This window comes from Elgaria multicarinata, chromosome 8 (genome assembly GCF_023053635.1).
Source record: "Elgaria multicarinata webbii isolate HBS135686 ecotype San Diego chromosome 8, rElgMul1.1.pri, whole genome shotgun sequence".
Lineage (NCBI taxonomy): Eukaryota > Metazoa > Chordata > Lepidosauria > Squamata > Anguidae > Elgaria > Elgaria multicarinata.
The window spans coordinates 52960229-52987401 of NC_086178.1; the positions used below are offsets into that span (position 1 = coordinate 52960229).

The 27173-nt window shown below is 43.5% G+C and overlaps 1 protein-coding gene across 1 annotated transcript in view; it reads left to right on the forward strand.

Moving 5' to 3' along the window:
* INPP5D (inositol polyphosphate-5-phosphatase D) overlaps positions 1–27173 on the forward strand; it is an 84590-nt gene that overhangs the window by 25244 nt on the left and 32173 nt on the right. The window contains exons 3-13 of the mRNA XM_063132395.1: positions 8294–8444; positions 11151–11316; positions 13017–13157; positions 15132–15219; positions 17171–17239; positions 19486–19557; positions 20063–20186; positions 22245–22351; positions 23830–23932; positions 25431–25627; positions 26569–26686. Coding sequence (XP_062988465.1) covers positions 8294–8444; positions 11151–11316; positions 13017–13157; positions 15132–15219; positions 17171–17239; positions 19486–19557; positions 20063–20186; positions 22245–22351; positions 23830–23932; positions 25431–25627; positions 26569–26686 — 1336 coding nt within the window. The remainder of the gene's footprint in view (positions 1–8293; positions 8445–11150; positions 11317–13016; positions 13158–15131; positions 15220–17170; positions 17240–19485; positions 19558–20062; positions 20187–22244; positions 22352–23829; positions 23933–25430; positions 25628–26568; positions 26687–27173) is intronic.

Here is a 27173-nt window from a genome sequence, read left to right on the forward strand (position 1 = left end):
ACTCCATGAAAGGGGGCAGTGAGGAGAAGGGAAAATCCTGTGCTGCCCTCCCTTCCACTCCGCCGTCCCCCCAATATAGTGCTCATGTTGAATAAGAAGTAGCTTTCACGCCTCTCTCTCAACTGTTGCAGTTGCCATGTAACTCCATCGCCGCCACTTCGCAGCAGCAATGCTGCGGGGTTTGAGGGGGAATCAGGCAAAGCAGTGTCATATGGACACGGCCATGGTCTTCTCTCTGGAAAGTTAGTTTTCTGTGTTTTTGTGTAATCAGTCATGTGAATTCCCATCTCCCCGCCTATGTACAGCCCAGAAACAGGTTTACCTCATCTGCTGTTTGTGCAAAAGAGACTAGAGTTGGCTTCGTTTGTATAATACCCACAGCCAATTTCCACACATTGGGCTTTCAGGAACACTGAACAGCCAAATGTGAACACAAGTAAAGTACATGGTTTGCTGTCAGGCTCTCCACATACATCACACTCCCCCTGTCATCCTCATTCTACTTTCCTTTCCACCGCAAAGTTGTATTAAAAATAGTCTAAACTTATGGTTGGCTTGTATTTTGGGAAACAGCTCTTTCTCCCAGCTGCAAGCCCCATCTGAGGTCACATCGCTGTGATATGCTTTTAGAATTGCTCCTCATCACGTTAGATTTAAAACTCAGGGTTTAAAAGAAACCCCTTTTTGAAGGGCCTTGAATACCATGCTTTATTTCTTAGATGTTTGTTCTAAATACTTGTACCGAATGAAAGCGTATAGTGAAGAATATTTAAGGAGTTATTACACCTGTACCTTAAGGGAGCTGAAGGATCATCAGCTGCTAGTGCAGAGCTTAGTGCTGGTGGGATGGCAGCACCAGTGCAGCAATGGAAAGTGGTGTTCGGGGGGGGGGGGAATGAGGCATGTTGAGGGGAGGCTGTGGATCCACACAATTCTAAGCCCCGTTGTTCCCTCAACATGCACCTAGAAACTACACCAGCACTGTAGCTGGCATAGTTAATTTCCTCCCATTGTGGTCAATGGGAATGGTGGTGGGATAGACCCCCCCCCCCCCACAACCACTTGGATACACTGAGCCAGCAGAGCTTTGGGTATGATGGTTGCTGTGCCATGGAATCTCCCCACAACCACCACAGAATTACTCTGTAAGGGTAATTACTTCAGGTCAGTTTTTAAAATGGCTGTGTTTTCAGCATGTGCCCTGGCTAATATAGAACCATAAACTAATCTTATCTAGCTCAAAATCTCAGGTCATCATTTATCCACCTTTAATTCTTTTTGATGGGAGGCCAGTCCAAGTAGTTGGTGTATACTGATGTATAATTGAATCAAACAACCTTCCTGCAATGGTGCCTGAGAAGATTTTGAACTCATACCAGAGTGACTTCAGCCTAGTTCTCCCAGAGATCAGATGAGGCCCTCTCAACCGTGCAGCATCAGGCCAAATATTCAGGATTTTACTTTAATTTTTATCACTTCCACCCCACTTTCAGCCTCAGGTGGTACACTCCAAACACAAATTTGATGTTTGTAGGAATTGGGACTTGTGGTTTGAGGATAAGTTTTGTATCAAGTTTCATATATAACCAGTTATTTATTTATTACATAACCTCCCGATAGCCGAAGCTCTCTGAGCAATTTACAAAAGTTAAAAACAGTAAACATTAAAAATATACAAAATTTAAAACCATCAAAAACATAAAAACAACAGTATAAAAACAATAGTATCCATTTAAAAACAACAGTTCTGGGGTCCGTTAAAAAACAACAACTTAGCATTGTTAAATGCTGCTTAAAATGCCTGGGAGAAGAGAAAAGTCTTGACCTGACGCCTGAAAGATCACAGTGTTGGTGCCAGGTGAGCCTCATCGGGGAGATCATTCCACAGTCGGGGGGGGGGGGGGCACCACTGAAAAGGCCCTCTCCCTTGTTGCCATTCTCTGAGCGTCCCTCGGAGTAGGCACTCGGAGCAGGACCTTAGATGTTAAGTGCAGTGTACGGGTATATTGAACATATTGTAAATATGCGTATGTTACTTTGCATGCTATTCTAGTCTTTTGGTGTATTTGAATGAACCCTTCTTGGGGTGGCATTTCTACTGTTGGACTCACCTAGCTCTCCTGTTAGTTCATTTGACTCATGCATATCTTTCTGGTCTTCCTTGCACAAAGGAAAATGCAAAGACTTTCAAGTGTAATATTTATGCCAGTACCCTAAGCCCATGCCCTATTCTGGTCTCTACCTTGTTCATTGGCAGGATCAGTTTTCAATGCAAACCCTGGAGCTCTGGGGACCCTGCTCACTTTTCCCCGCGGCCCAGCTGATCAGCCAAACAGCCGGGGAGGGGAGGGGCACTCTGTTCCAGCACAGCTATTCACAGTACTGGGACAGTGATTTGGCTGAGGATTGCTGGGAGTAAAGATAGTCTTTCTGCCCCAGTGACACCCAGCAAGAAATATACAAAATAGTACACCACCTGTACTGTTAATAGCAGCATCAGAACAGTGTGTGTCCTCTACCATAGTCTAGCTGAATCACTCGGCTGGGTGGGAAAGTGTCTGAAGTTCCCATTGCTCTGCAGGACACATGTGGTCCATGGGCTACATGTTGTGCACCCCTGTACTGTGAATAGTACTGCTATTCACAGTACTGGGACAGTGATTCGGCTGAGGATTGCTAGGAGTAAAGATAGCCTTTCTGCCTGAGTGATCCCCACCCTTAAATAGCCTGAAGGACAAGATGGAGTCCAAAGGGACCCCACAGCATCAGTGCCCTGGGGCTGAGCAGTAGTTACCTAGCTCTGCCATCTGGAATCAGTCCTTCAGATAGGAACAGAACCACTGAAATACTGTGCCCCATTCCCGATTGTCTATGCAGGCATATACCACAATCAGTGATATCATAAGCCGCTGAAAGGACCAGGAGAATTAGCAGAATCCTCTCCCACTGTCCAAAATTATTTATTTAACTATGTTTAAATCACTTTTTAAATTTAGGCTAAAGGCCACTTCCATAAAAGCAAAACAAGATATGGCATGCCTCATCCATCAAGTGTTGGAGTCAGTTTCTATGACAAAACGAGGCCATAAGCCAGATTGAAAGGGATCCAGGTATTGGGTCCAGTGCAGTGGAGGCTGGTGGCTTTGATGTCCTTGGGGTGGTAAATCTCCTCTGGGTTTCTGTCCGAACCAGCCAGAACTCTAAAGGATAGCTCACTTAGGGTTCTGACTGGAACCTGGAGCGGATTCACCACCCCAGTGACATGAGCCACCAGTCTCCACTGGCTTTAGTGTGTCCAGTTTTGGCATATAAGAAGATTTTGGAGGGCCAGTGGCATGTAGCAAAGGGGCTTAGATTGTGAGGAGCCGGAAGCTTGATAAGCTGCTCTTCAAGAGCTTGTGGTAGCCAAGATGTGGAAGGTTGGCACATCGGGAGTGGATACTGAGGCTTCTTTTTAGATGGTAACCAGTGATTCTACTACTGGCTCCTTCCCAACCCCCTCAAAACAAGTGAGTTTTAGACCTTCAACATTATTCTACAGGTTTATACCCTGTTCAACAGGTTCGGTAAACGCATTGTACCCATGTATTTGGATTTAAAACATGATCACTGAGTAGAAGAGTGGGCCTTATTAAACTCTAGTTTTGTCTGCTAAAGAAGTGATTCTCATGGACCTCAGCCTGTATCCCAGCCCTGTTCTCTGTGGTTGTGCATTTCTCACTTCTGCTTGCATTGCTTGTTTCCATTTCTGTTCCCCATTTCAAAAGAAAACGAGCCCTGCATGAGTGAAAGTGTGTGTGTGTGTGTGTGTGTGTGTGTGTGTGTGTGTGCGTGTGTGTAGTTTTGTTTCTCTCAGTGCCACCTGGCAAGTACAGATGTTCGGCTGACCTTTTAAGGCAACTGAATAGGAGGACATAGTTTCTATGATACTAAACAGGTATTATTAGATTGTTTGTCTGCAATTCCTTCTACAATTTTGTTAATATGGTTGCTCACTTACCATTCACTGGAAGAATTCAAAATTCAGGCAATAGGTTTAGATGGAGAGACAGTTTCGTGCTTCTTTGTTAGCAGGATAAACAAAGACTGTTTAACCAAAGCATCATGTTGGGGAAGGTTGCTGCAGATGAAGAATGGAATCATGTATTTGAAAAAGCGTTGATGGTATAAAAGCAAGATTTGGCCACTGTCAACTTTAAAACTCCATTCTTAAAACCATGGATTTGATCCAGAGATTCTCTTTCTTCAATGGAAAGAGCTTTCTCCAACAGGAGTTGTTCCATCAGAATAAGAATCCTTCCTTTGTAGAAAGAGCACCTTTGATGCCAACCCACAGTTATTAAATTGGAATAATTCATTTTGTTATTACTGTTGTATGCATCTAATAATTACATTTAAATCAGTACAATAAAACCAACAACAACAATGGAGTTGCCTTTTTTGCTGCTGCACTGCCAAATTATGGTGACAAATTCAGTGGCAACAGCAAAAAAGACCAGGGGGCCTGTAACTTGCCCATCTCTGATTTAATTTATTAGTCATCCTATAAGAAATTGTTGTCACAGTAACATACAATAAAAGGAAATAATACCAAAAAAAGAGTACATAAGTCAGAATTTAAAAAGTAGCAGAGTAAAAACAATCCATTTAGTAAAACAAACTATTTAAAGCAGAAGAGACAAAAATATAACAGGCATGAAGCAGCATGAAAATCAGAAATATAAAGACATCATGGCAACAAAAAATATACAGAAATATTAAAAGCCCATGTGAATAAAAAGGTATTTTCCTGGTGCCAAAAATGCAGTAAAGTAAGTGTCATGTGAGCTAGTGGTGACTGACCAAGAAAGAGATCTCGGGGTTGTGGTGCACAGCTTGATGAAAATGTCAACCCAGGCCTTAGCTAGACCTAGCGGTCTAACGGGGTGGAGGGGTGAAGATCCCGCGATATTTTTATTGCGACATCTCCCCGTCAGTACACACACGGCGCGCAACAACCTCAGAGGGAGAGGCGTCGCACTCGCCATTTTCTTTTGTTTTTTCTGAAGGGGGCAACAGCGCATGAACGCTCGTACACAAAAGGTAAGTGATTTTTTAAAAAATAATTACTTTCCCTGCTCACCCCACCCCACCCCCAATGGGTGCAGTACTCCTGAGGAGTGCTGCTCCCCAAGTGTAGGTCCCCGCTCCTCACGAGGAATCGCGAGGAGCTGGGAAAAACTGTGGCGCCTGCAGTCTCGGGCTCAGCCTGAGACCGCAGAAAAACTGGGCCTAAAGGGGAGGGCGAGATCCCACGGCAAGGGAGCAATCACCCCTCCCTGATCCCAGGATCCCCTGTGCGTCATGTGGATGCACAGGGATGATCCCGGGGATCACCCCAGGATAAAGCCCCATTTAGCTATGGCCCCAATGTGTGGTCGCTGTAAAAAAGGCAAACTCCATGTTAGGAATAATTAGAAAAGGAATTGAGAATAAAACTGCCAGTATCATACTGCCTTTATACAAATCTATGGTGTGACCACACTTAGAATACTATGTACAGTTCTGGTCACCACATCTAATAATAAAGATATTGTAGAACTAGAAAAAGTGCAGAAAAGATCAACTACAACGATCAAGGGACTGGAGCATCTCCCCTATGATGGAAGGTTACAACAGCTGGGATGGTTTAGCTTGGAAAAAAGGATGGAAGACATGATAGAAGTGTACAAAATTATGCATGGTGTGGAGAATATGAATAGGGAGACATTTTTCTTCCTCTCTCATAATAGTAGAACCTGGGGTCATCCCATTAAACTGACTGGTGGGAGATTCAGGACAAATAAAAGGAAGTATATCTTCACACAGCACATAGTTAAACTATGGAATTCGCTACCACAAGATGTAGCGATAACCACGAATTTGGATGACTTTAGAAGGGGGCTGGATAAATTCCTGGAGGAGAAGGCTATCAGTGGCTACTATTACTGATGGCAATGTGCTACCTTCGTTAGCAAAAGCAGTAAGCATATGTACACGAGTTGCTGGGGTGACGTGGGTGGGAGGATTCTGTTGCACTCGTGTCCTGCTTGTGGGTCAATAGTTGGTTAGCCACTGGGTGAACAGAGTGTTGGACTAGATTGACCCTTGGTCTGATCCGGCATGACTCTGCTTATGTTCTTATGCTCTCTCTGGGGAGGGCATTCCATAAGTGGGAGCTACTACTGAACAATACAGTTAAGTTGCAATCCTATGCATGTTTAGACAGAAAAAGTTTTATAGCTTCCAGCATTCCCCAGCCAGTAGTTTCAAGATGATTATATTATAGACTAATGTATAGCCTTTTATGTTAGGCTATAACATAATCATTGTGAAACTTTTCAAGGATGATGACTTGGTTTACTATGCTAACATATAAGGTGCAGGGAAGCAGTAACAAACTATTGATTTTCCAGTATTTCTAAGCCAGGCATTTTCTTGTACAGAAAAGGAGACAAGATGGATAGATAGGAACTGAACCTCTTGTGAGAACATCTTATTGAGGTTAAAATCCCCCAAAGGACTTTTGTCAAACATTTACAAATATTATTAAGCAGTGATTTCAACACAATGGGGGGGGATCTGAAACTGAATGGGTAATGATTATGAAATGGAATTTTTGAAGAAATATGGCAAGATTCCCTTCCCCCCCCCACACACATGAAAACAGGTACTCAGTTTTTACAAGTCTGAATGAGAGAGAATCATTCTAAGATTTATATAGATGAGACCTTATGACTGCGAAATTAAATAAATATAACAGATAAATTCAAAGACATGTTGATATGGTGACAATATTCTTCTGTGCAAAGTGCAATAAGAATATTGGTGCAAAGTGGTTGAAATTAGAAATCTCTTTTTGCATCAGTGACCTTTATCTGGTAATATTTCTAGGAGGTTACTTAAAAGACATAGCGCAGGGAAAAATGAGGAAATTGTTATTAATTTAATCATAACTACAAGAATTAAAGCAGCTTGAAGTAAAATTAAAACTGAAAAGTGCAGGGAAGGAAGAATGGGATGAACGTGAACCAGTAAAAGTTTGTGTCTGTACTAAGAGCTCCATCACACCGGGGGGAAACACGCTCCCTACCGTCGCTTCTCCGCCCGTGTTTTCGTTCCTCAGTTACTTCCTTTCTCAAAAGAGGAAGTACACAACGAGCACGAGGCCCATTGAGGCTGCTGTTCTAACAGCGCTGCTTCTTTTGCACACAGCAGGAGAGAGCAGCAATTCAGAGTTTTAAAAAAATTGGACTTAATGAGGGTTTTTTTGTTGCGAAAGGAAGGCCAGAAGGGGCGGAAGGGGCACGGGAGGCAGACGACGTCATGTGAGGGAACTGAGCAAACTCTGTGAGTGCCCTGTAATAAACATGCAATAAAATGCTCGTTGGATGGAGCTTATAATGGGAATGAGTGCCAAAGATTAGCCACAGAAGTATTCCCCCTCCCCCCGCTGCTCTGCACCCCATGAACAGAAAAATGATGATGAGATTCCAGCTGCTTTCCCCATCCTTTTAAAATCAAAAGAGCTAGCTCTGAGATGCTCTATATTAGCTTTCCCTCTACTGGTTCCACTAGATGTGTTGGACTACAACATCTACCATCCCAAACCCAGAACACACAGTGACTAGGGATGATGGGAATTGTAGCCCAACACATCTAGAGGGCCCCAGCTGGGGGAAGAGTGCTCTATGTAATCTAGGAAAAGTGCAGTGTGGTTCTGTTCCCTGGCCTGGAAAGAGCACCATACAGGAATCCCAGCTTTCTTTAAAGGGCCAGAAGAAACAGCTGGATGCTGGCCTAATGCTGCAGGTGTTTTCCCAAGCTGGGGAGAAAGAGTGCTGTCATGCTGTGTCCTTGCAGTGGAAAAAGTCCTGGGGAGTTTTCATGGGATGCAGGGCAGCGGGGCTGGGGGTGGGAAGCTGAGTGGTAGAGCACCAGTTTTGCACGCAGAAGATCCCAGGTTCTATCCCTGGCATCTCCAGGTAGGGTAGACATTTATATTTATTTATTTGTGGCATTTATATACCACTAAATATAATAAAATCCCTAAGTGGTTAGTATATACTTAGTAAATACTCATTGCAGCAGTATGGGAGTAAAGACTGGTGTCAAAGGCTTAAATAAAAAAAGATGAAAAAGGGTGACGCTTTTTTGTCGACTGTGTTTAAGGAGTTTTCTTTGGTTTTTGGTCTATTCATAAATGTTCTTTTTTCTATGGCGGGGATGCTCCCCAGCAACATCTGACGCTGGTGCTTTGATGTGGTGTTTTCAGGCTTCCGAGGGTGTTCCAGTGCAGTATTTCAACAATTTGGAAGAACTAATTGGGTTTTACAAGAAAGAAAATATGGGGCTGGTACGAAGCCTTAAATTCCCAGTCCAGCATGAAGAAGAAGAAACAACAGATGAACTGGAAGAGGATATGGGTAAGAAATCCAAAACACAGAAGCTTGTGTTGTTCCTAATTAGTCCCTAGGTTGCCAGGTTGCTGGACATAAAAATTAATAACTTCTCTGGACCTGATCAGCTGAAGAAGAAATTATAAGTGTTTAGCCTTTACCCTTTTCTATACATCTCACACAGCAAGTGAAACACAGCTGATCAACCATGTATGGTGAGTAGACTGCAAGCCATATCTCACCTGGTAGATCCACGAGTACTAAGTCATTCATGTGTATGGGGTACTCCAGGACCAAGCAAGGTTTTATTAGCCTCCTAGCACTATACCCTCAGACATTTCCCTGGCCTAATCTATACCAAGCAGGATGTTTCACAATGAAAGCGGTATATAAAAGACAGGAGCCCCATGCTACTGCTTTATAGCGGTATTGAAGTGCACTGACAACTGTTGGAGCCCATTGAAACATACCATATACCACTTTCATAGTGCCATATCCTGCTTGGTGTGGCTCCGGCCTTTTATATACCACTTTCATAGTGCAATATTATGCTTGGTGTAGATTGGGCCCCTGTTAACATTCAAAAATAACAAGAATCAGTCTATGCTTTCTGCAGGGAGGGGCCATAACTCAATGTGACAGAGCACCTGCTTTGCATGCAGAAGGTCCCAGGTTCGATTTCTGGCTTCTCCAGGTAGAGCAAGGAAAGATTCCTGCCTGAAAACCTGGAGAGTTGCTGCCACTCAGTGCTGACAATATTGGGCTAGATGGACCAATGGTCTGACTCAGTAGAAGGCAGCTTCCTATGTTCCTAGTTTTAGAAGTATTTTCTTTGTTTTACATTTAAATGCCATGTGAACTCCAATTTACCTTTAACATATTTTCAGTTTTACTTTTTAATTACAATACTGTGTACTGATTTCCCTCTTGGCCTACTCACATTACCAAACTGATACCCGATGTTAATGGATGTTAACGTTCTCTGGCAGTGCACTTTTTATCCTCTGTGACAATAGCACCTTTAGTTCAGTACATCCACAGCAATGTCATTTGCAGCTTTATTTTGTTTCATCTACAATGCCTTTCATATTTATTTATTTTGACATCATTCACTCAGCACGTAGACTCTGCTTGCAATCGTTTGCAGAATTAAAAATACAAAACACTTAAAGCAATAGAATACCAAATATACTGAATTGTGTACTGAAGTTTTATCTCTTTGTTTAAAAAAAAACCCAAAGAGATAAAACTTCAGTATACAATTCTAGCTAATTCTACAGCCTTCAAGTCTTTCAGAAGAGGAAGATTGTAACTCAGCATTGAGAGGCTTGCAAGATTGCCTGCTAAATGCAACTCCATGAGGAGTGTGTTCTAAAGAGAGGGTGGTTCCACAAAGGCCATCTGAGATCTGGCTTCCCACACTCCTATTTCTGTGAAGGAAGGTACTCTTAAGTAGGTCTTCCTCAGGTGATCTCCCAGGACATGGAGAACAATATGGGCAAACTATGGAGTCTCTCCCTTTAATTGTTTAATTTGTTGTTGTTATTTATTTATTTATTCACAGCATTTATATACGGCTCCACATCTGAACAGATTCCAGAGTAGTAAGCAATAAAATATCAAATGATAAAAAGATGTGCCTCGTGTGGTGCAGAGCAGTAAAGTAGCAGTTTCTGCAGCTGAAACTCTCCCCACGGCCTAAGTTCGATCCCAGCGGAAGCTGGTTTCAGGCAGCTGGCTTGGGTCTACTCAGCCTTCCATCCTCCCGAGGTCGGTAAAATGAGTACCCAGTTAGCTGGGGGGAAGGTAATAATGGCCAGGGAAGGCAATGGCAAACCACCCCGCTATAAGGCCTGCCAAGAAAACGTCAGCGAAAGCTGACGTCCCTCCAAGAGTCAGTAATGACTCAGTGCTTGCAGGAGAGGTTCCTTTCCTTTCCTGTTTAAAATAACAATACCAATAAAAATACTTCCTAACACATTGATGCTGTAGATGGGACTCAAAACCTCATCATGCACTATGATCATCAAGGTTGAAAATATAACTGGAGGAGCTGTTTAACCATTGTAATCCAAAGGACAAAATGGATAGTGCCAGCCACTTCAACTTTGATTGTGGCTGTAGCAGAAAGTTTGTGGCCTGGATAATTTAGCCATTTAGTGACACAATGGAACATGGTGTTTTTGTTGCCAGAAACTCCACAAGTAGTTTTGAGGGTATTTAAATCTCTTCCCTTTTAACTTGGAATTCAGCATATCCCTTGAAGAAATTGCTTATGAAGCCATTGGTGGACACCTTAACTAAAGAATGGAAATATTAATTTACAGTTTGTGTCACACCTGTCGTGTTTCTCAGAAAGCTCCTGCTTTCGATGGGAGACAAATGAGGAGGCCTGCCAGGTAATCCTCAAAGCTTTTATTAAGCAGCAAACGTCTCTTCTGCCTGAAGAGAGTCTAATCTCTTGGAAACTTCCCCCTAGGCAAAACAATTGTCCGACCAAGAAGAACAGGAGGTAGTTTAGGCTGAGAGACAGTAACCGGATCAAGGTCATCCTGTGAGTTTCCTGGCTGAATGGGGATTTAAACGTGGGCCTCCTTAGTCCTAGCCCAAAATTCTAATCACTACATAGAGTGCAGCATTTACCACTCTAAAAAACACAGAAATTTAAACAGTTAAAAAACAGCATGTAAAGAGAGCGCCTGGATCATGATCTTTCCTTTACTTTTGTGACAGATCATGTGCCACCTACATTACCTCCACGCAGTATTTCAGTGCTGCCTCTGGTAAGTGAGGCAAAAGACGATCTTTGCCCAAATGAACATGCACAGGTGGCAGAAGTCAGCAAACCATCCCTTTCTGAGATATTGCTCCAGCGCTTACAGCACCAAGATACCGGCAGGTGAGGTCTAGCAATTTATTTATCTCTGGAAGTGGAAACAGAAACACAAAAGTCTAGCGTCCCACTTTACCATATCACTTATCACAGCCATCTTGAATAAAGCCTGCAAATGAGATCCTGTGCAATGGCTTAGAGGACAAACTTGTGCTAGGTGCATCTTTTCCAATCATAGTGTTGCAGAGACTGGGGAAGTTGCAGCTGGTGAAATTCTCTCTGTTTTCATATCTAAAATGTACAAGAGCCCAGGAACCCTAGTGATCATATTACAAGCACAGTAATCAGAACATCCGTTCCACCTGATAAGAGGGTGGGGCACAAGATCATCTTGTAGATAGCACATACAAACGCTGCTTGGCAGTCCTCTGAGGAAAGGGTTAGGAGGGTTGGTTATGTGTGGGTTGCACACAGGAAGGAGGCCTTCCTTCCCCTTCTATAAGGAGTTACTCAGACATAACACGCTAGTGAACAAGAATACTCCAAAAGATAGCTGGTGTAGCAACATGGCTAAGGGTACGATCTTATGTGTACTTACTTGGGAGTAAGTCCCATTGAACTCATTAGAACTTACTTCTGCGTAAACCAGCATAGGCTCAGGCTGTGCGAGACTGAGCTGCAAATCAGGATGTCCCTGCTTTGACCCTTGTCTCCACCACCATGAACTTGCGAGGTGGCCTTAGACAAGCCACTTTTAACATCCAGCCCCATCTGCAAAACCAGAATAACAATAATTGGTCTTATTATACTTTGTAATGCCTTACAAAATATGCAAAGCACTCTGAACACTCTAAAAGCACTACACAGATACTGTGTATGATTACAAACGGCATGTAGATAGGCATGTATTTTCCACCAACATCTTCTTCGTTAGAAAAACTCTCAAGCTTCGAAGGATAGGCAACAGCATAGAGGACTCATTCTGCCACAATTGTCTCCCCAGCTTCTCTCCCTCACCTTCATTTTCTGCCTAAAAGTATGTCAGACATTATATTGGGGGGGGGGGTGTACAGGCAGTAAGAAGTTTCAGGGGTTGTACCATTTACCCAGGATTCAGTTAACTTAGAAGGAGGTCACTGGAGACTTTCTGTGATATAGGGATTCTGTACACATATGTACAGGCTGAGCTTAAGATAAGGGTTCTCAGCATTAACACCCCCAGTGGACTCCCGTTCCACGTCAGATGCCATGGGGAGCCCGTAGTGCTATAGGATTTCCTGAAAAGAGCACAGTCTGCTCTCTGCCACCCAAATTACAATTTTAACTTGCTGTTATTGTTCTCATAGAACTTTGAATTAACACATTCCTTAGGAAGGTGAGTAAAAAGGGGACAGTGTCCATGAAAGCTTATGCCAGTGTAAATGTGGTAGTCTTTAAGGTGCCATAAGATCCTTTGCCTTTGTTGCAACGGGCTAACACTGATTGTCTACATCTGGCTATCTCTGAGGACAGCCACCACTCAGCTAATCTCCATAACAGTAAGGAATCTGCCAAGCTGAACTTGCCCAACCAATTTGGCCCATTCTAACAGTCTCTTTTCACAACAACAGACTCACTAGGGTTGGGGGTATCCTTGCGAGGTCATTTAGACCAACTAGCCGGCTTAAAATACCGTATCCATCATCTTACTAATTACCATTCGCCAGGAACGTTTTGCTACGTTTGTTGCAGTTTAAGATCTTCCAAACTGTTTCTTTATTTCACAGTATTCCAGAAGAGCACCTCAAACTCATTCAGGATTATTTGCGAGTTCATATCACGAATGACCTTGAAACAGTACAGCTAGGTTCTTGGAATCTCCCTCAGCTAAAGAAACTCCTGGCAGCGCTCTGCAAAGGACTCCTCAGGTAAATGCGCATCAGCAACCCTTTTGCTCTCCAAAGCTCTCCAAATCCCAACTCAAAGCTCGTTCTGACTCCAGTCTGTATCAGATTGCGAGATCTGTTTTTCTCTTTTTGCATGAAAATCCATGCGTATTTTTGCGCATATTTTTCCATATGACAACATCAGCCATGCACACCTTTGCAATTGTATGCATTCCTCTCCTATGGATTAAAGGATATCTGTGCACATTTTTCAAAAGTACGAAATTGTTTCATTTTGGGGGGGTGGGGTCCATGAGTCACATTTTAGGTTTAGGAATATACAGATTGTGTCCAGGTCCATGTTCAGTGTGGAAGGTGTGAGCTGACTAAATCCTGATGGGGAAAAAAGAACTGAGATGAATTTCTCATACATCCCTGGTCTGGAGGCACATTTCAATGTGGAGTTAATTTGGGGATTCTATATGTAAGGCCTTGATCTGCCAGACCCGTGCTTTTTAGTGAGATTCTACTCTGACCATTTTATAGAGAGGATTAAGCTCCCTTTGATGCAGGATGTGGCTGTCACAAGGTGTGGCTTTTCCCTTATGCACCCCCATGGAAATTAAGTTCAGCCTAAGCCAACCTTCCTTAACCTGGTGTCCTTCAAATGCAAGGTGCTGTTGCACTCATATCCTGCTTGTGAGTTTCCTGTGGGCAGCTGAACAGAATGCTGGACTAGATGGACTTTTGGTTTGACCAAGCGTGGCTCTTCTTATGTTTTTATTGGACTACAACAGCCATCATGGCCATGCTGGCTGGGCATCATGAAAGGCCCTTTCTATACCTAAGGGCCTTCGAGGAGGGAGAGGGGATGATCCCAGACTTATCTGCTTCTGGGGTTGTCCCTGGGCATCTAAACAGAAGTGCCAGAAGGGAAGAGGGCTGCTGCACCCACCGTTTAAACAAAAAACAAAAAACCAAGCTGGAGCACACTTGCGCTTCAGCAAAAAAGTAAGTAAAACAAAAACGAAACAAAAAGCCCTGACCACGCACTCCTCTCGATGTCCCTGGACTCCCCCCAGCCTGTCTCCTTCCCTCTCCTGACTCTCGTTACTCACAGGGAGGAGGGAAGAAGCTGGGACAGGCACCCACACTACCTGTGGTCCTTGGGATCATCCCAGGACCGCAGGTAAAACCAAGATAACCAAGATCTTGCTTATCCCAGGAAAATGGAGGGATCCTCCCTGCCTGCTCCCAGGATCCCCTGTACATCATTTGGATGCACAGGGATGATCCTGGGGGGAAAGGTAGGTGTAGAAAGGGCCAAAGTCATAGTCCATCCAGAAGGCCCCAGTTTAGGGAAGACTGGTCTAATCTCTCTCTCGTAACTGCTTCTGAAACTCCATCCCCGCAAGACATTCAGTGCAGAAGGTGTGCATTTTCAGTACTCCTTTCTTAATGACCCAGCCTAGATCTAAATGTGAGCCGCCCAGAGAGCTTTGGCTATTGGGTGGTATAGAAATGCAATCAATCAATTAAATGCCTGTTTCTAAAGACCGCCCTTTGCAGCTAGGATGTAAAAACACAGTGCAACATAACTTCCTTTTGGCTGGTTAGCAACAGCATGTCCATCTGGCACAAGGGTGCAGCCCAGGGGACACATGCGCCTCCCCAGGTCTTAACTGCAGCCTGCCAGGGAGCCCTGACCCCTCACATTGCCACCAAATTCCTTTCCCCAGTGATGCTGATCCCCAGGATTGCTGGGGACAAGCTGGGGAGAAGGCTCTCCACTCCCTCCTTGAGGGATCCTTCTATAGATTAGTCTTTGCTGCTCCCAGTGAGGAAAGAGCCATCTGTATCAGCGTCCCTGGGATGTGCATGCCTCTACGTGCGTCCATCCCCAACTCCTAAACTGGTATCACATGTGGTATTGAACTGGTTCTGCACCCTGGATCTAACACTACAGGTTGGCTTCTCATAACCACAAATCCCTTATTCGCCCCTTTGCCTTTTCAGTGAGGTCTTGCGGACTCTTCCTTCTCTGGAGTCCCTACAGATGGTGTTTGAGCAGCAGTTGCCCCCTGGTATCCATCGACATTCTCAGGTAGGTTGGTTGCTGCTGGTTGCTCAGAGAAGTCTAGTGGAATTTACTGATTTAGTTAGCATCTTTGCTCTTTCTGACTTGTCTCTTGACTCCAGTGTGTGGAGCATAGGGTGAACTATGTAACAATGTCAACCAACCGGCCAAACCACCATTTGCTTTTGCTTTTCCCTCTGTTTATGAGGTTCATTCTTTAAGATTTTTGTCAGTGAACCAGTACTACAGGTTTTTGGCTACATCTCTGAGTATTGCATTTCTCATCGCCTCTGCAGTTTCTCATCACCCCTTTAAGCAGACAGGCAGAACCGTGGGCCTGGGATCAAATTCACACCCTGGGATCCCATTTTAGTCCTCCAGGGTTCTCCAGATGTCCACACCATTAGGGCTCCATCACATGTAATCCCCACCCCCTGGCTTTGTCTCCATGTTTTTTACCTCTGATGCCCTTTCGCTTGTTTGCTCTCCTACTCCACCCCGCCCCTTCTCTTTCTCCCTCCATTTCATTGGTTGCTCCTTCCCCCACTTTAACAAGACAGGTCCTGTCAGATGAGTGCTTCAACCAGACCACCTTTCCGCCCAACAAAAATGGAATGACCCTTTAGTCTGGCTCTTTGGGGGCATCGAAGGAGTACGATCCTGTCTCTGCAGGGATTTGGGTGTTGTACAATTTTAAACAATGCTTTCGAGCCTGGGATGCAAGGTTTGGGGTTTATATTGAGGCTTGGAGCTGGCTGCTGGGAGAGATTGTTTTTCCCTGCCAGGACCTGATGCAACCCATTCAAGTCAACAGCAAGGCTCTGGTCATAGCACATGCCCCTAGGGAAAATAATCCAGACTTTAGGCGTTCTAGGAAAAGATGGAAAAGGCTGGGGAAGAGGTGGGGTTTCAGCAGAACAGGCACGACGTCATGTGAGTGCCAGGCTGCAAATGTGCACACCAGGCATGGCGAGAGTGCACTAAATCGCTGGTGTAATGGAGCTCTTAGTTACTGGCAGTAAGAGCTTTAAGTGAAAATATGCTGATGTTGGGTTTTGTGGCCGGGGGGGGGGGATTTTGGGATTTTGGCCCCGCCCCTTTTGCTTTAGCCCCTCCCACCACTGGAATGTAGCCCCAGATAGCTTCTCTGAAAATGAATCTCCCTCAGACTGAAAGAGGTTCAACTCCCCTTCCTTAAGGGGAGGGGCCATAGCTTAGTGGTAGAGGAACTGCGTTGCATGGAGAAGGTACCAGGTTCAATTCCTGGCACCTTCACGTATGGCTGAGAAAGACCCCTGCCTGAAACTCTGGAGAGCCATTGCCAATCAGTATGGATAGTAGTGAGCTAGTTCATAAATTTACCCAGCGAAGGCTGGTGACTCTGCTGTCAGTGGGATGGAGAATCTGCTCCAGATTTCACCCAGAACTCTAAAGGAGCTATCCAAGGGGCAGAAGATGCAGAGGACTTCAGATAGCTCCTTTTGAGTTCTGACTGGTTCTGATTGAGATCCAGGGCAGATTCACTGCGCCACTGACAGCAGAGCCACCAGCCTCCAATGAATTCACCTCTTTCTGTGTTCCACTGGCAAGTCTTTCCTTCCATCAGCCCTCATGAATCAGGTGTTTCTTCTGCCTGAAGCCTTGGAAAGTCCTGCCTGTGCCTCTATAAATGGCACCATTTTCCCTGCGTGGTTCAGCTCTAGACCCATAATTACAACACTTCCTTTTCGTCACTTGCCAGCCTCCTCTCACCGGGGCACCAAGTTTGAAATATGTTGTTTTCAATGTTAACTCTTCAGCAAGTTCAGTTAAATTCTGAGCCATCATGTTTCAGATTTCAGCTAGCTAGCTGGCTGAGATAATATAAGGTGTTCTAGTACAGACTATCCTTTCTGGCATCCATGCATGCAGCATAATTCAGAATTTCCACTGTTTCATTGACACTTGCGCTCTTCATTTTCTCTGTGATCCTTACTAGCCATCTTGTGAAGCCACCCGTACAAAACTGGTCCAGTTAGCAGGCTTGCTGGGTTCCATTGAAGACAAGGTACGGTGACATTGATAGGCCTACTTTATTCTCTCTGTTTTGAGTGGCTTTACATGCCAGTCTTTCATTGCTACATCTCCATTTCATTCATTTATTGAAGGAGTTGGGGGTGGCTGCCATGGGGGCAGGGGGGAATACAAAAGATTTGCTGTAAAATTTACTAAAAGTTACCATTTCTCCTTTCCTGTGCTAGTCAGGGAGTGAGCTCTTATAATGTGCCTCCACTTCTAGGCTTCTTCTTTTCTAACAATTCCCAAGTTTATCTTTTCAAAACTGGTTTGTTCCTTAGGAGCTCTTTCTGTGATGGGGCCATGTCTCATTACAAACCTGTCCGCTTATTAATATTGGCAGGAGAGGCCTGTTTGAGGACACCCTCTCACTTGCAGAGGCCCGGTTTTGGGGCATGCCTGGAGGATCTTTCTCCTACATCACTCCCAAATTATGAAATGCTCTCCCTTCAGAGCTAAGATCGGTCCCCACTAAAGATGAGCAAATCTGTCACTCTCAACTTTTCAGAAGAGAGTTAAAACATATCTTTTATGGAGGAGAAGGCTATCAATGGCTATTAGTCCTGATGGCTATATGCTACCTCCAGTATCAGAGGCAGTATGCCTGTGTACACCAGTTACTGGGGAACATGGATGGGAGGGTTCTGTTGCTCATAGGCAGTTGGTTGGCCACTGTGTGAACAGAATATTGGACTAGATGGATCCTTGATCTGATCCATCATGGCTCTTCTTATGTTCTTATCTCTTTAATTTTGATTTGGAACATGTGAATATTGGTTTTAGAGAGCAGTTCTGTGGCCCCTATACAGCATCTGGGACGCCATAGGATGCTGCAGACAGAGCTACGAGCAAGGAGGAAGAGGTCCAATTGTGGATCTGGAACCTTGTAGGAGACGTTGGGGAGGGAGAAAAGGAGGGGTGTGCTGATGGGAGGGGAGAAGAGAGGCCGGGATATGCAGAATACTGTTACCTCTCCCCACTCTACAAAAGGTAAGTCAGATACCGAATTTCTTTGATTCTAAGACGCCATCGATTCTAAGATGCACCCCATTTTTAGAGATGTTTATTTGGGGAAAAAGGGCATCTTAGAATCAAAGAAATACTTCTCTCACCGCCCAGCCAACCTCCTCCCCCCCCCCGCGCTTTCTTCTAATGGTTGTATCCTTTTCTTTTTTCCCTCTGTGAGAGAAGAAACTGCCGTTTGCGCGGGAAGAAGGGGGGGCGTTGAAACAAAGAGTAAACTTAACTCTCCAGTCCCGCTCTTTACTTGTCTGTGCACCAGGGGACGACGACACGCGAGTAAGTCCCATGGAAATCGATGGGACTTACGAATAAATTTGCCTAACAAAAAACCAGGCGCTTACTCAACCAGCTCCTCCTCGCTCGCATGGCTCGAGGCTGCTGCAGGAGCTTCCTCTTTTCCTCTTACCGTATTGCTTCGATTCTAAGACGCCATCGATTCTAAGACGCAGTCCATTTTTAGAGCTGTTTATTTAGGGGGAAAAGTGCGTCTTAGAATCGAAGAAATACGGTAGATGGGCTGAGAGGCCCATCTAGCTGCTTTTGTACGTTAAATGGAGGAACGGAGGTGACATCGCTCCTGCTTCCTCTCGCCCTGCCTGGCTCTTGCTGGCAGGGCATAGGATAGATGGAAGCTGCGAACTCGGAAGGCATCACATAGGATTGTGCCCTTAGTGTTGCTTTAAAGTTTTGATATTAAAATTCTGTGGCCCTAGCTCCATCCTACGTGGAAGTGCATTTGGTGCTCCATTACATATGAAGTGACCTTCAGATAACGCCAAGCTAGAGTTGAAGAAGGAGCTTGAAAAAATAAATCTTTCCATTTCTCCACAATTTCATCCACCATGGGCAATCTCTGTGCCTAATTTAGAGTGTTTATTATTTATCTTTGCTGGTTTACATATTATGACAACGATGCTCTAAATCTGAATTTCTCTTTTGGTTTAAGGCAATGGAGGCTGGTGGCTCCGATGTCATTGGGGCAGTGAATCTGCTCCATGTATCAGTAAGAACCAGTCAGAAATCTAAAGGAACTATCCAAGATGCTTTGTACACAAAGCCCGACTTTGCACCTTGGAGGGCTCCTTTAGAGTTACGACTGGTTCTAACTGAACCCCAGAGCAGATTTACTGCCCCACTGACATCTGAGCCACCAGCCTCAACTGGTTTACGCTTAAAATTGCCAGATAAGAAATCTATGTGCTTGCCTTTATACAGGTGAAAAAACTGTTGATTGAAGGGCCTGACTCAACCCATCGGCGTTCACTTATCCCTCCTGTAACCTTTGAGGTGAATTTGCCTTTTTTCAATAGTTTAAGAAGTATTTCTCATGCTAGAGAGAAGCACCCTAAGTGCCAGAGCAGCATTCTTATGCTCTCTTCTAATAAAAATAAATAAGAATCCATGTGCCACAGCTACACTATACTCCTTTAGATGCCAGGTGAAGACCTTTTTATTTTCTCAGCATTTTAACAGTCTAGTAACTTAATTTTAACTTTGCTGTTTTAAATTTGTATTTTAAATCTGTATTAATTTCTACATTGCTTCTTGATTTTATCCTGGTTGTGTTTTTATATTGTATTTTATATTATGCTTTTCTGCTGGTTGTTTTAGATTTTGAATGGTTTTTGTGGTTTTAATTTTTGTAAACTTGTAAATAAATAAGCTAAATTTGCATGCTGGAAACAGACATTTCTGCTTGTAATGATATAATGTTTACTCTCTGGGAGTTAGTTATGTGATATCCAAAATGGCAGGAAAATCACTTTGAAATAATGTTTCCCTTCTCTCATAGGTGAAAGCAGATTCTCTCGGGATTTCTCCCAAAATACATCTTAAAGTTGATGTCGAGATGGGAAAACTCATCATTAAGAAAGCTAAGGATGGCCCTGAAGACAAGTTCTATACCCACAAGAAAAGTAAGATGCTGGACTCATCAATGATGAGTGGACTGCTGATCCCATTGGTACTCACTGAATATTTCTGGTGATGTTCCAGAGATCTCAGAGTAAACTGTATGGGGAATTATGTTTTTTCAGGACTCCTTCAGATTTTGGCTGCATAGATGTATGGGGGAAAAGTGTACACTGTCAGACTAAAGATCACTGAGGTGTCTATTTTTAAATGATTCACCTATTGGGCAGCCTTTCTCAAAGTTGGGTCCCTGGATGTTGTCAGACTCTAATGCTCATCATCTCCAAGCATTGGGAATGCTGGCTGTGGATGGTGAGAGCTGAGAACACAAGGTTGAGAAAAACTGCTTTATGGTCTAATGTAGACAAGACTGTGGAGATGTGTGATCAAATTTCCCATCTCTTTACGGTTTGGGTAAAAAGCAATTGTGGTGGAGGGGCAATTTGGATCAGGAGAGGACCATGGTGCTTGGGAGGGGGATTTTAGCCCTTTCCTCCTGCACTGTTTCCCCAGTAAAAACCCCACTCCCCTGAAATTGTGATTTGCCTTCTTAGGAAAAATATAGGTACTTCTAGGTTTTCTCTGACAGGGCAAATGGCAGCTTTAATTGGGTAAAAAGTTAACCCCCCTCTGCAAGCACCAACATTTAAAGAGAAAGGAAATCCAGTGATAGATCTCCACCATCTCATCTAGTTTGGTCCTCACTGTCACTTCTGAAAATGTCCTTTGTAGTTGCCCTCAGTATTTTTGTTTTCTCAACAACTGTTTACAATCCAGTAATCTTTGCCCCAAAGCCATGAACCTCATTTTTCCCTCTCTAGTCTAAATCTTCCTTTGTTTCTTTGCAAAAGCATACATTTCCATTCCATTCTGCATCACTCACTTCATTATATCTTATTTTTTGCTTCCCTCTCATTCTGATCTGATTCACTTCTGTCCTCTCACGCACCGATTCTAATATAATGGCAACATGTTCTTCCAACATGTCCTCCAAATCTAGCAGGATTTCCTTCCATCATCTTCTCTGTGATATGAAAGCTGTGTTCTGGGGATGCTATAATAATATTATTCTCCCTGTTTCAATATCTAAAGCTTGAGGGAAGATTAAAAAACAAGGATAGCTGCCCTAGTACATAAGGGAAAAAATATCTAAACCCCAGTTGAGTGATACCTTTATTAAGTCCAACCAAAGTTCCACAAAACTTTTGAGTTCTTCAGAACTCTTCATCAGGCAATATGGTACAAAAAGAAGGGGATGTGTCAAGAAATGGTAAAGTCCAAAATATAGATATTGGCAAGATTTTGCAGCCAAAGAAAAGGAAAAGTGTTGCCTTGGTAGCCACTTCCATAGCATCAGTATGCCCTGTGTGAAGAAGTACTCCTTGTCTGTCCTGGGAATCAATTTCATTTATAATTGTTTATTCCGTCTCCTTACAAAATTGGAAACAATAAGTGCAAGGCCAGTAATGGACCTTAATTAGGCACAGAAATCTACCTTTCAGAACATAGTCCTTTAAGAACTGATCAGAAATTGGTAAGGAATATAGTAGGGCTAGCAGTGTGGTCAACTGAAGGCCATTTCTGTTCTTCTCTCTTCTTTTCAAATGTGTGTTGCTTCATGAGCCAGAACATGGAACTCTGAATCTCTGTGGGGATATTATCCACATTAGCACTTTTCCTAGTAACCAATGCTGACTTCTATAAATGCTGTTACAAACTCATACCACTGTAAGGGAAAGGGAAAGTGACACATAGCTGTTTTTGGACGTAGATCTTTCTCAAGATTTCATCTCATTGGACAGTCCCAATGCTTAATGAGCAGAAACTGTTCCAGCAACAGCGAGGCTTCAAAATCACAACAAGTTTTCACCTCGGGCTCAGTCCTGACTTGCTGTCATTTGAAAAAACAAAAACTCCAATCTTGCCTAACATAGACCTGAAGGAGTTTACAATTCTTATTAAGTTTCATGTATACAGACATTGATCAGCACTTGGTTCTTTTGGCTTCAACATTTCTACTGCCTTAAACCAGTGTCATCTGCTTAGTTCTTGCCTCTGCTTAGTCCTACAGCTCATCAAATCTCAGAAGTTCCCTAACAAGCTGGTGATTACACTGGAGACTGAAAAAGAGAAAACCCAGAAAAAAGAATATGTATTTGCTGACTCCAAGGTAAATTCCCCTCTGTTGGTGCTTCCACACACACTAGAGTCCTTTAGCACAGTGAAGGCATTGCTACGTATGGCAATATTTCCCATTAAAACAAACATAACGTATGGCAATATTTTCCATTAAAACATAATTTCCATTAAAATTATGAGAGGAAATCAGTAATTGAAATGTTATTTATTTATTTATTTATTTATTGCATTTATATATCGCCCCATAGCCAAAGCTCTCTGGGCGGTTTACAAAAGTTAAAAACAATAAACATTAAAAGTATACAAAATTTAAAACCACCAAAACATAAAAAACAACAGTGTAAAAACAACACACACACAAGCTCCATAAGAGAGACCAGTGCTGGGGCAGTTGAGAGAGAAGACTGAAAGGGGGAATCAGAACCTTTTCATCTCTAACTATCAGCCCAGACTAACAGGAAGCAAGAAAATGAGCTGTACGCTTTTGCAGAACAGAGAACCAAACCAAGGCTTTTAGGCTTCTCATTTGCTCGGTGAAGACAAGACTGGGGTATATTCAGGGAACATCTCATAAACACAAGTAAATCTATAAGATAGAACAAAGAAATACTACAGTCACAGTAACTGCTCTGTTCATGTATGCACAAGTGCAAGGAAATAGGTAATATTCACTGTTATAGAATTAAGAGGCCAGAGGACCACTTCTGGTCTTGAGCAGAAAAATTCTTGGAACAACTTTCAGTCTTAGCATAACTGAAGTAAAACTGTCTACATAAGAAGGACTAGAACAAGGATGGGGAACTTCTGACCCACGGGACTAAACCAGCCTGTGGAAGTTCCCCATCCAGCCCATGGAGGCTTGGGCTCTCTCAATTGGCCTCCCTCCCTCCCTCCCCTCCTTAAGCCCCACTTTCCCTAAGCCCCGCCCCCAGGCCTGGAGGCTACCAGGGACTGGGGGAGGAGGCAGAGAGAGGAATGCCCTTGTTCTCTCCCAATCACCTTACTTAGCATATTGCTCTTTAGCACAAGAGCTCCTGCAAGGACCAGCCAAGTGCACTTCACTCCTGCTTCTCATTCTCTGTGCAGGGAACGAGAAGCAAGAGCAAAGCCATCTGTGCCCTTGGCCAGCGCTTGCAGGAGTGTTTGCAAGCACCCGGTAAGGCCCCTTCTGCGCAATTCACTGCCTAAGTGGGGGCAGCGGGTGGAGTGTGAAGGAGGCACCCAGCTCAGTTAGCACTGGGAAGAAATGCGCCTCCAAGCATCAGTCATGACCCTGCCCCCGTCTTTATGGAGGTGCTTTGGAGCCATGAGGCACCTTGCACCTGCACTTGCCTTCCTTCCTGGCATCTGCATGGGAAGGAAGGCAAGTGCGATTTTTCTAGCCTGCGCCTCTGGAAAACTAGTCTGAGCCAGTTTTTCCAGCCTCCATGTAGTGGTTGAAGTGGCCTCAAGATCAAGTGTATTGTTTTATACGTCCCATTTCTTTTTCATTTGCTCCTCCATTTTCAGAAGAGAGAAGGCTTCTGCCAACTTCTACAACAAATGAAGAATAAGCATTCTGAACAGCCAGAGCCTGACATGATCACCATCTTCATTGGGACTTGGAACATGGGTATACATTTCAGTTCTGTGTTTTTGTTGTCCAAATTGCTGCAACTTTGATCTCAGTGACTGGGTTCACACAACACAAGAACCTATACTCAAAGATGAATATGGGTTGAGTGTGGGTTGTCATTGAATCCAGGCAAGCTAACAAACCATGGTTTGTTAATCATGAATAACAACCCACGAAGAGAACCCATCGTTTGCTGTTTTGTGAACTGTGAATTGTTCATGATTAACAAGCAATGGTTTGTTAGAACAGCTGGGTTCACACAAAACAACCCACAGTTCAACAATAACACATAGTTCAGTAACAACCGACAACCTTGAGTATGGGTTGTTGTGTTGTGGAAATCCAGCTAATCAGATGCCTATGGAGAAAGAGAAAGATGGGAGAGGAGACATAAACTCTGGGTCAGTCTTCCATGTGCATTATAGTATATTTGTGCCGCTTCAATCAAAAGTAACCATATCTCGGGTTTGCAAGCTACCTTCAGTGTTATACTGCTTCATTACTTTCAAGAGAGATTTAATGTGAAAATAATACCTTCATCTTCCTCTGTGTAAGAGAATCGTCAGATAGGCAAATTCACCTTGGGTTTGTAGGCCTTTTTCCTGAGGGAAGATCTCATTTTTAAGCAGCTGTATGACAGGAAAAAAATCAGCAGATACAGCTTCCTGTCAGTACACCATCATAATATAAAAGCTGCTAGGTTCCCGCCCCTGTCATTTATCTGTTAAAGGACGTACTTGTCAGGAAAGGCAGTAGCAACCTGTCCATCAGAAATCTGGTTTTTTTCAGGTGGAATGCAGATAGAATGTGGCACAGAAAGTTATGTGTTTGTGTTCATATCCAAGCAGAGAAGGCTGGTTGCTCCAAGGTCAGTGGGGTGGTGAATGTGCTCTGGGTTTCAGTCAGAACCAGTCAGAACTCTAAAGTGCAGAGCAGATTCACTGCCCTACTGACATCAGAGCCACCAGCCTCCACTGTAACCAAGTGACACTCTGCATATATGTCCTTGAAGTCTGAGCGTGGGGGGAAACACCCTGGCATCTCCAGGTAGGACCATGGAAGATCCCTTTCTGGAATCCTGGAGAGCAGGTGCCAAACAGATAGGGGATGTATCAATTTTGCTTATCCTGCTCTGTCTGCATTTTGTGGATTGCGAGGCATCGTTTGTTCTATCTTCCTGTCATTCACGAAATTTGATTATTTTTAGGAATGCCTGAGAATTTTGTTCCACTGTCAAAAGTGCACATTTGCAGGAATGCGCATTAGCGCAAATGCGAATTTACGCAGATTCCCCCCCCCCCCAAAAAAAGTAAAGAACTGGTCTGCAAGTTTGGGGAATCCACATGGCTCAGAAAAGGCTAGTCTGCTGTGGAATAGAATTCCAAACTTATTTCAATGCATTGTGGATTTCTCTGACATCCCTAACTTAGCTAGATGGATTGTTGATGTGTTTTGGTATATAGCAGTTTCTAATGTTCATTTTGTTTTTGTCCAGGTGATGCTCCTCCACCAAAGAAGATCAGCTCCTGGTTCCTCTCCAAGGGGCAGGGTAAGACCCGTGATGACACTGCTGACTACATTCCACATGATATGTATGTGATCGGCACACAGGAGGACTCCCTGGGAGAGAAAGAATGGCAAGAGATTTTAAGACAATCCTTGCAGGAGATTACCAGTATCAGCTTCAAAGTGGTAAGGACTTCGTTTTCATACTGATGCTTATTAAAGTGCCACGAAATACAGTAAATTTCATTAGCAGTTCTGTGCAAACAGTGATACATAGTCTCCAAACTGCATACACGCTTACTCTTGTTGTTGTTGAAAGAATAAGATTTAGGGTGCAATTCTCTGCTTTTATAGGCAGGAAAACCTCCTACAACTCCCAGCATTCCTCAGCCAGAACAGCTGATTAAGGAATGGTGAGAGTTGTAGGACTTTTTTTCTGTTTAAACCTGTATAGGATTGCATGCTTAGATGTTGATTCTGAAAGGTGTTAGATATAGTGCACACCAGGTAGACTGTGTGTAGTGGATGTGGCCAAATTATTTTGCTTGATATATACAAAGAATGGTAATGATCAAGGTTGCTCATGCCATCCATCTCTAATATTCAGTAAAATGTAGTTCCAGGATTGTGGGGTGGTGGTACTCTTGAATCTATTCTGTTACTATAAATACTGCTCCATATAAGAGTGTGTGTACAGTGCCAGTTGCTATAGAGCAGCAGGGCACATCTTAAAACTCAGCTTCCATTCAGTACTGTAGTTCTGTACACAATTAGATCTTAATAGAGTTTGTACTTGTGAGACATGTTCCTGAAATGAGGTGGATTTAGTGTAAGGCTAGATCAGTGTAGGGCACTGATAATAGTTGGGGCACGTTACACTTTCATATACCACTTTCATAGTGTTATTTCCAGCTTTTTATTCCACATTATTCAAAATACCGCAACAAATGTCATTGTGTGTCCTACAAAGGTATAAATGCATAAGAGGGATATAGAGTTACCATGATGGGATCGTAATGACCTTGACCTCTGCTTGCCATAACACAAATAACTATCTAGGCTTTATCATAGCTCAGCCCTGTGGAAGTACCTGACAGCTAGTTTTGTTTTCTGTTTTCCTGATTTAGATAGCAATCCATACTCTCTGGAATATAAGGATTGTTGTCCTGGCCAAGCCAGAACATGAGAATCGCATAAGTCACCTCTGCATTGATAATGTGAAGACAGGAATTGCAAACAGACTGGGTAAGGCTTGGGTGAAATATGCTTAACAGACAGTCCCATCAAACTCTCTCAAGGTTGACAGACAAGCAGAGAGGCATTTTCAGTGACTACTTCTCAACTGTAGAATTCTCTGCCCTAGAAGGCGCACCAGAGCCCAAGCATCTTTTGTACAGTATTTGATTTATCAGTTTTACAAGCAAAGTAAATGATAATATAATACAAATAAAGACAAATAGGAGTAATTTTAATCCAAATCAGAACTGCGATGGGGGTGGTGGGGGAAGCTCAGTGTCTTGAATATCTCAGTCAAGTCAAATATTGAGCCAACAAGCTGTTTTGATTGGAAAGTATTCTTATTATCATGCAATTTCTCTATATATCCAGCCCTGTCATTACACTTATTCAATTGATGCAGCATTAGCATAAATACCATCTAGTGCTATGCCAATAGTGTAAGATGGCGCAATCGGTTTTCTGTGGAAACTTCTCCATTCAAACTAGAGGGACC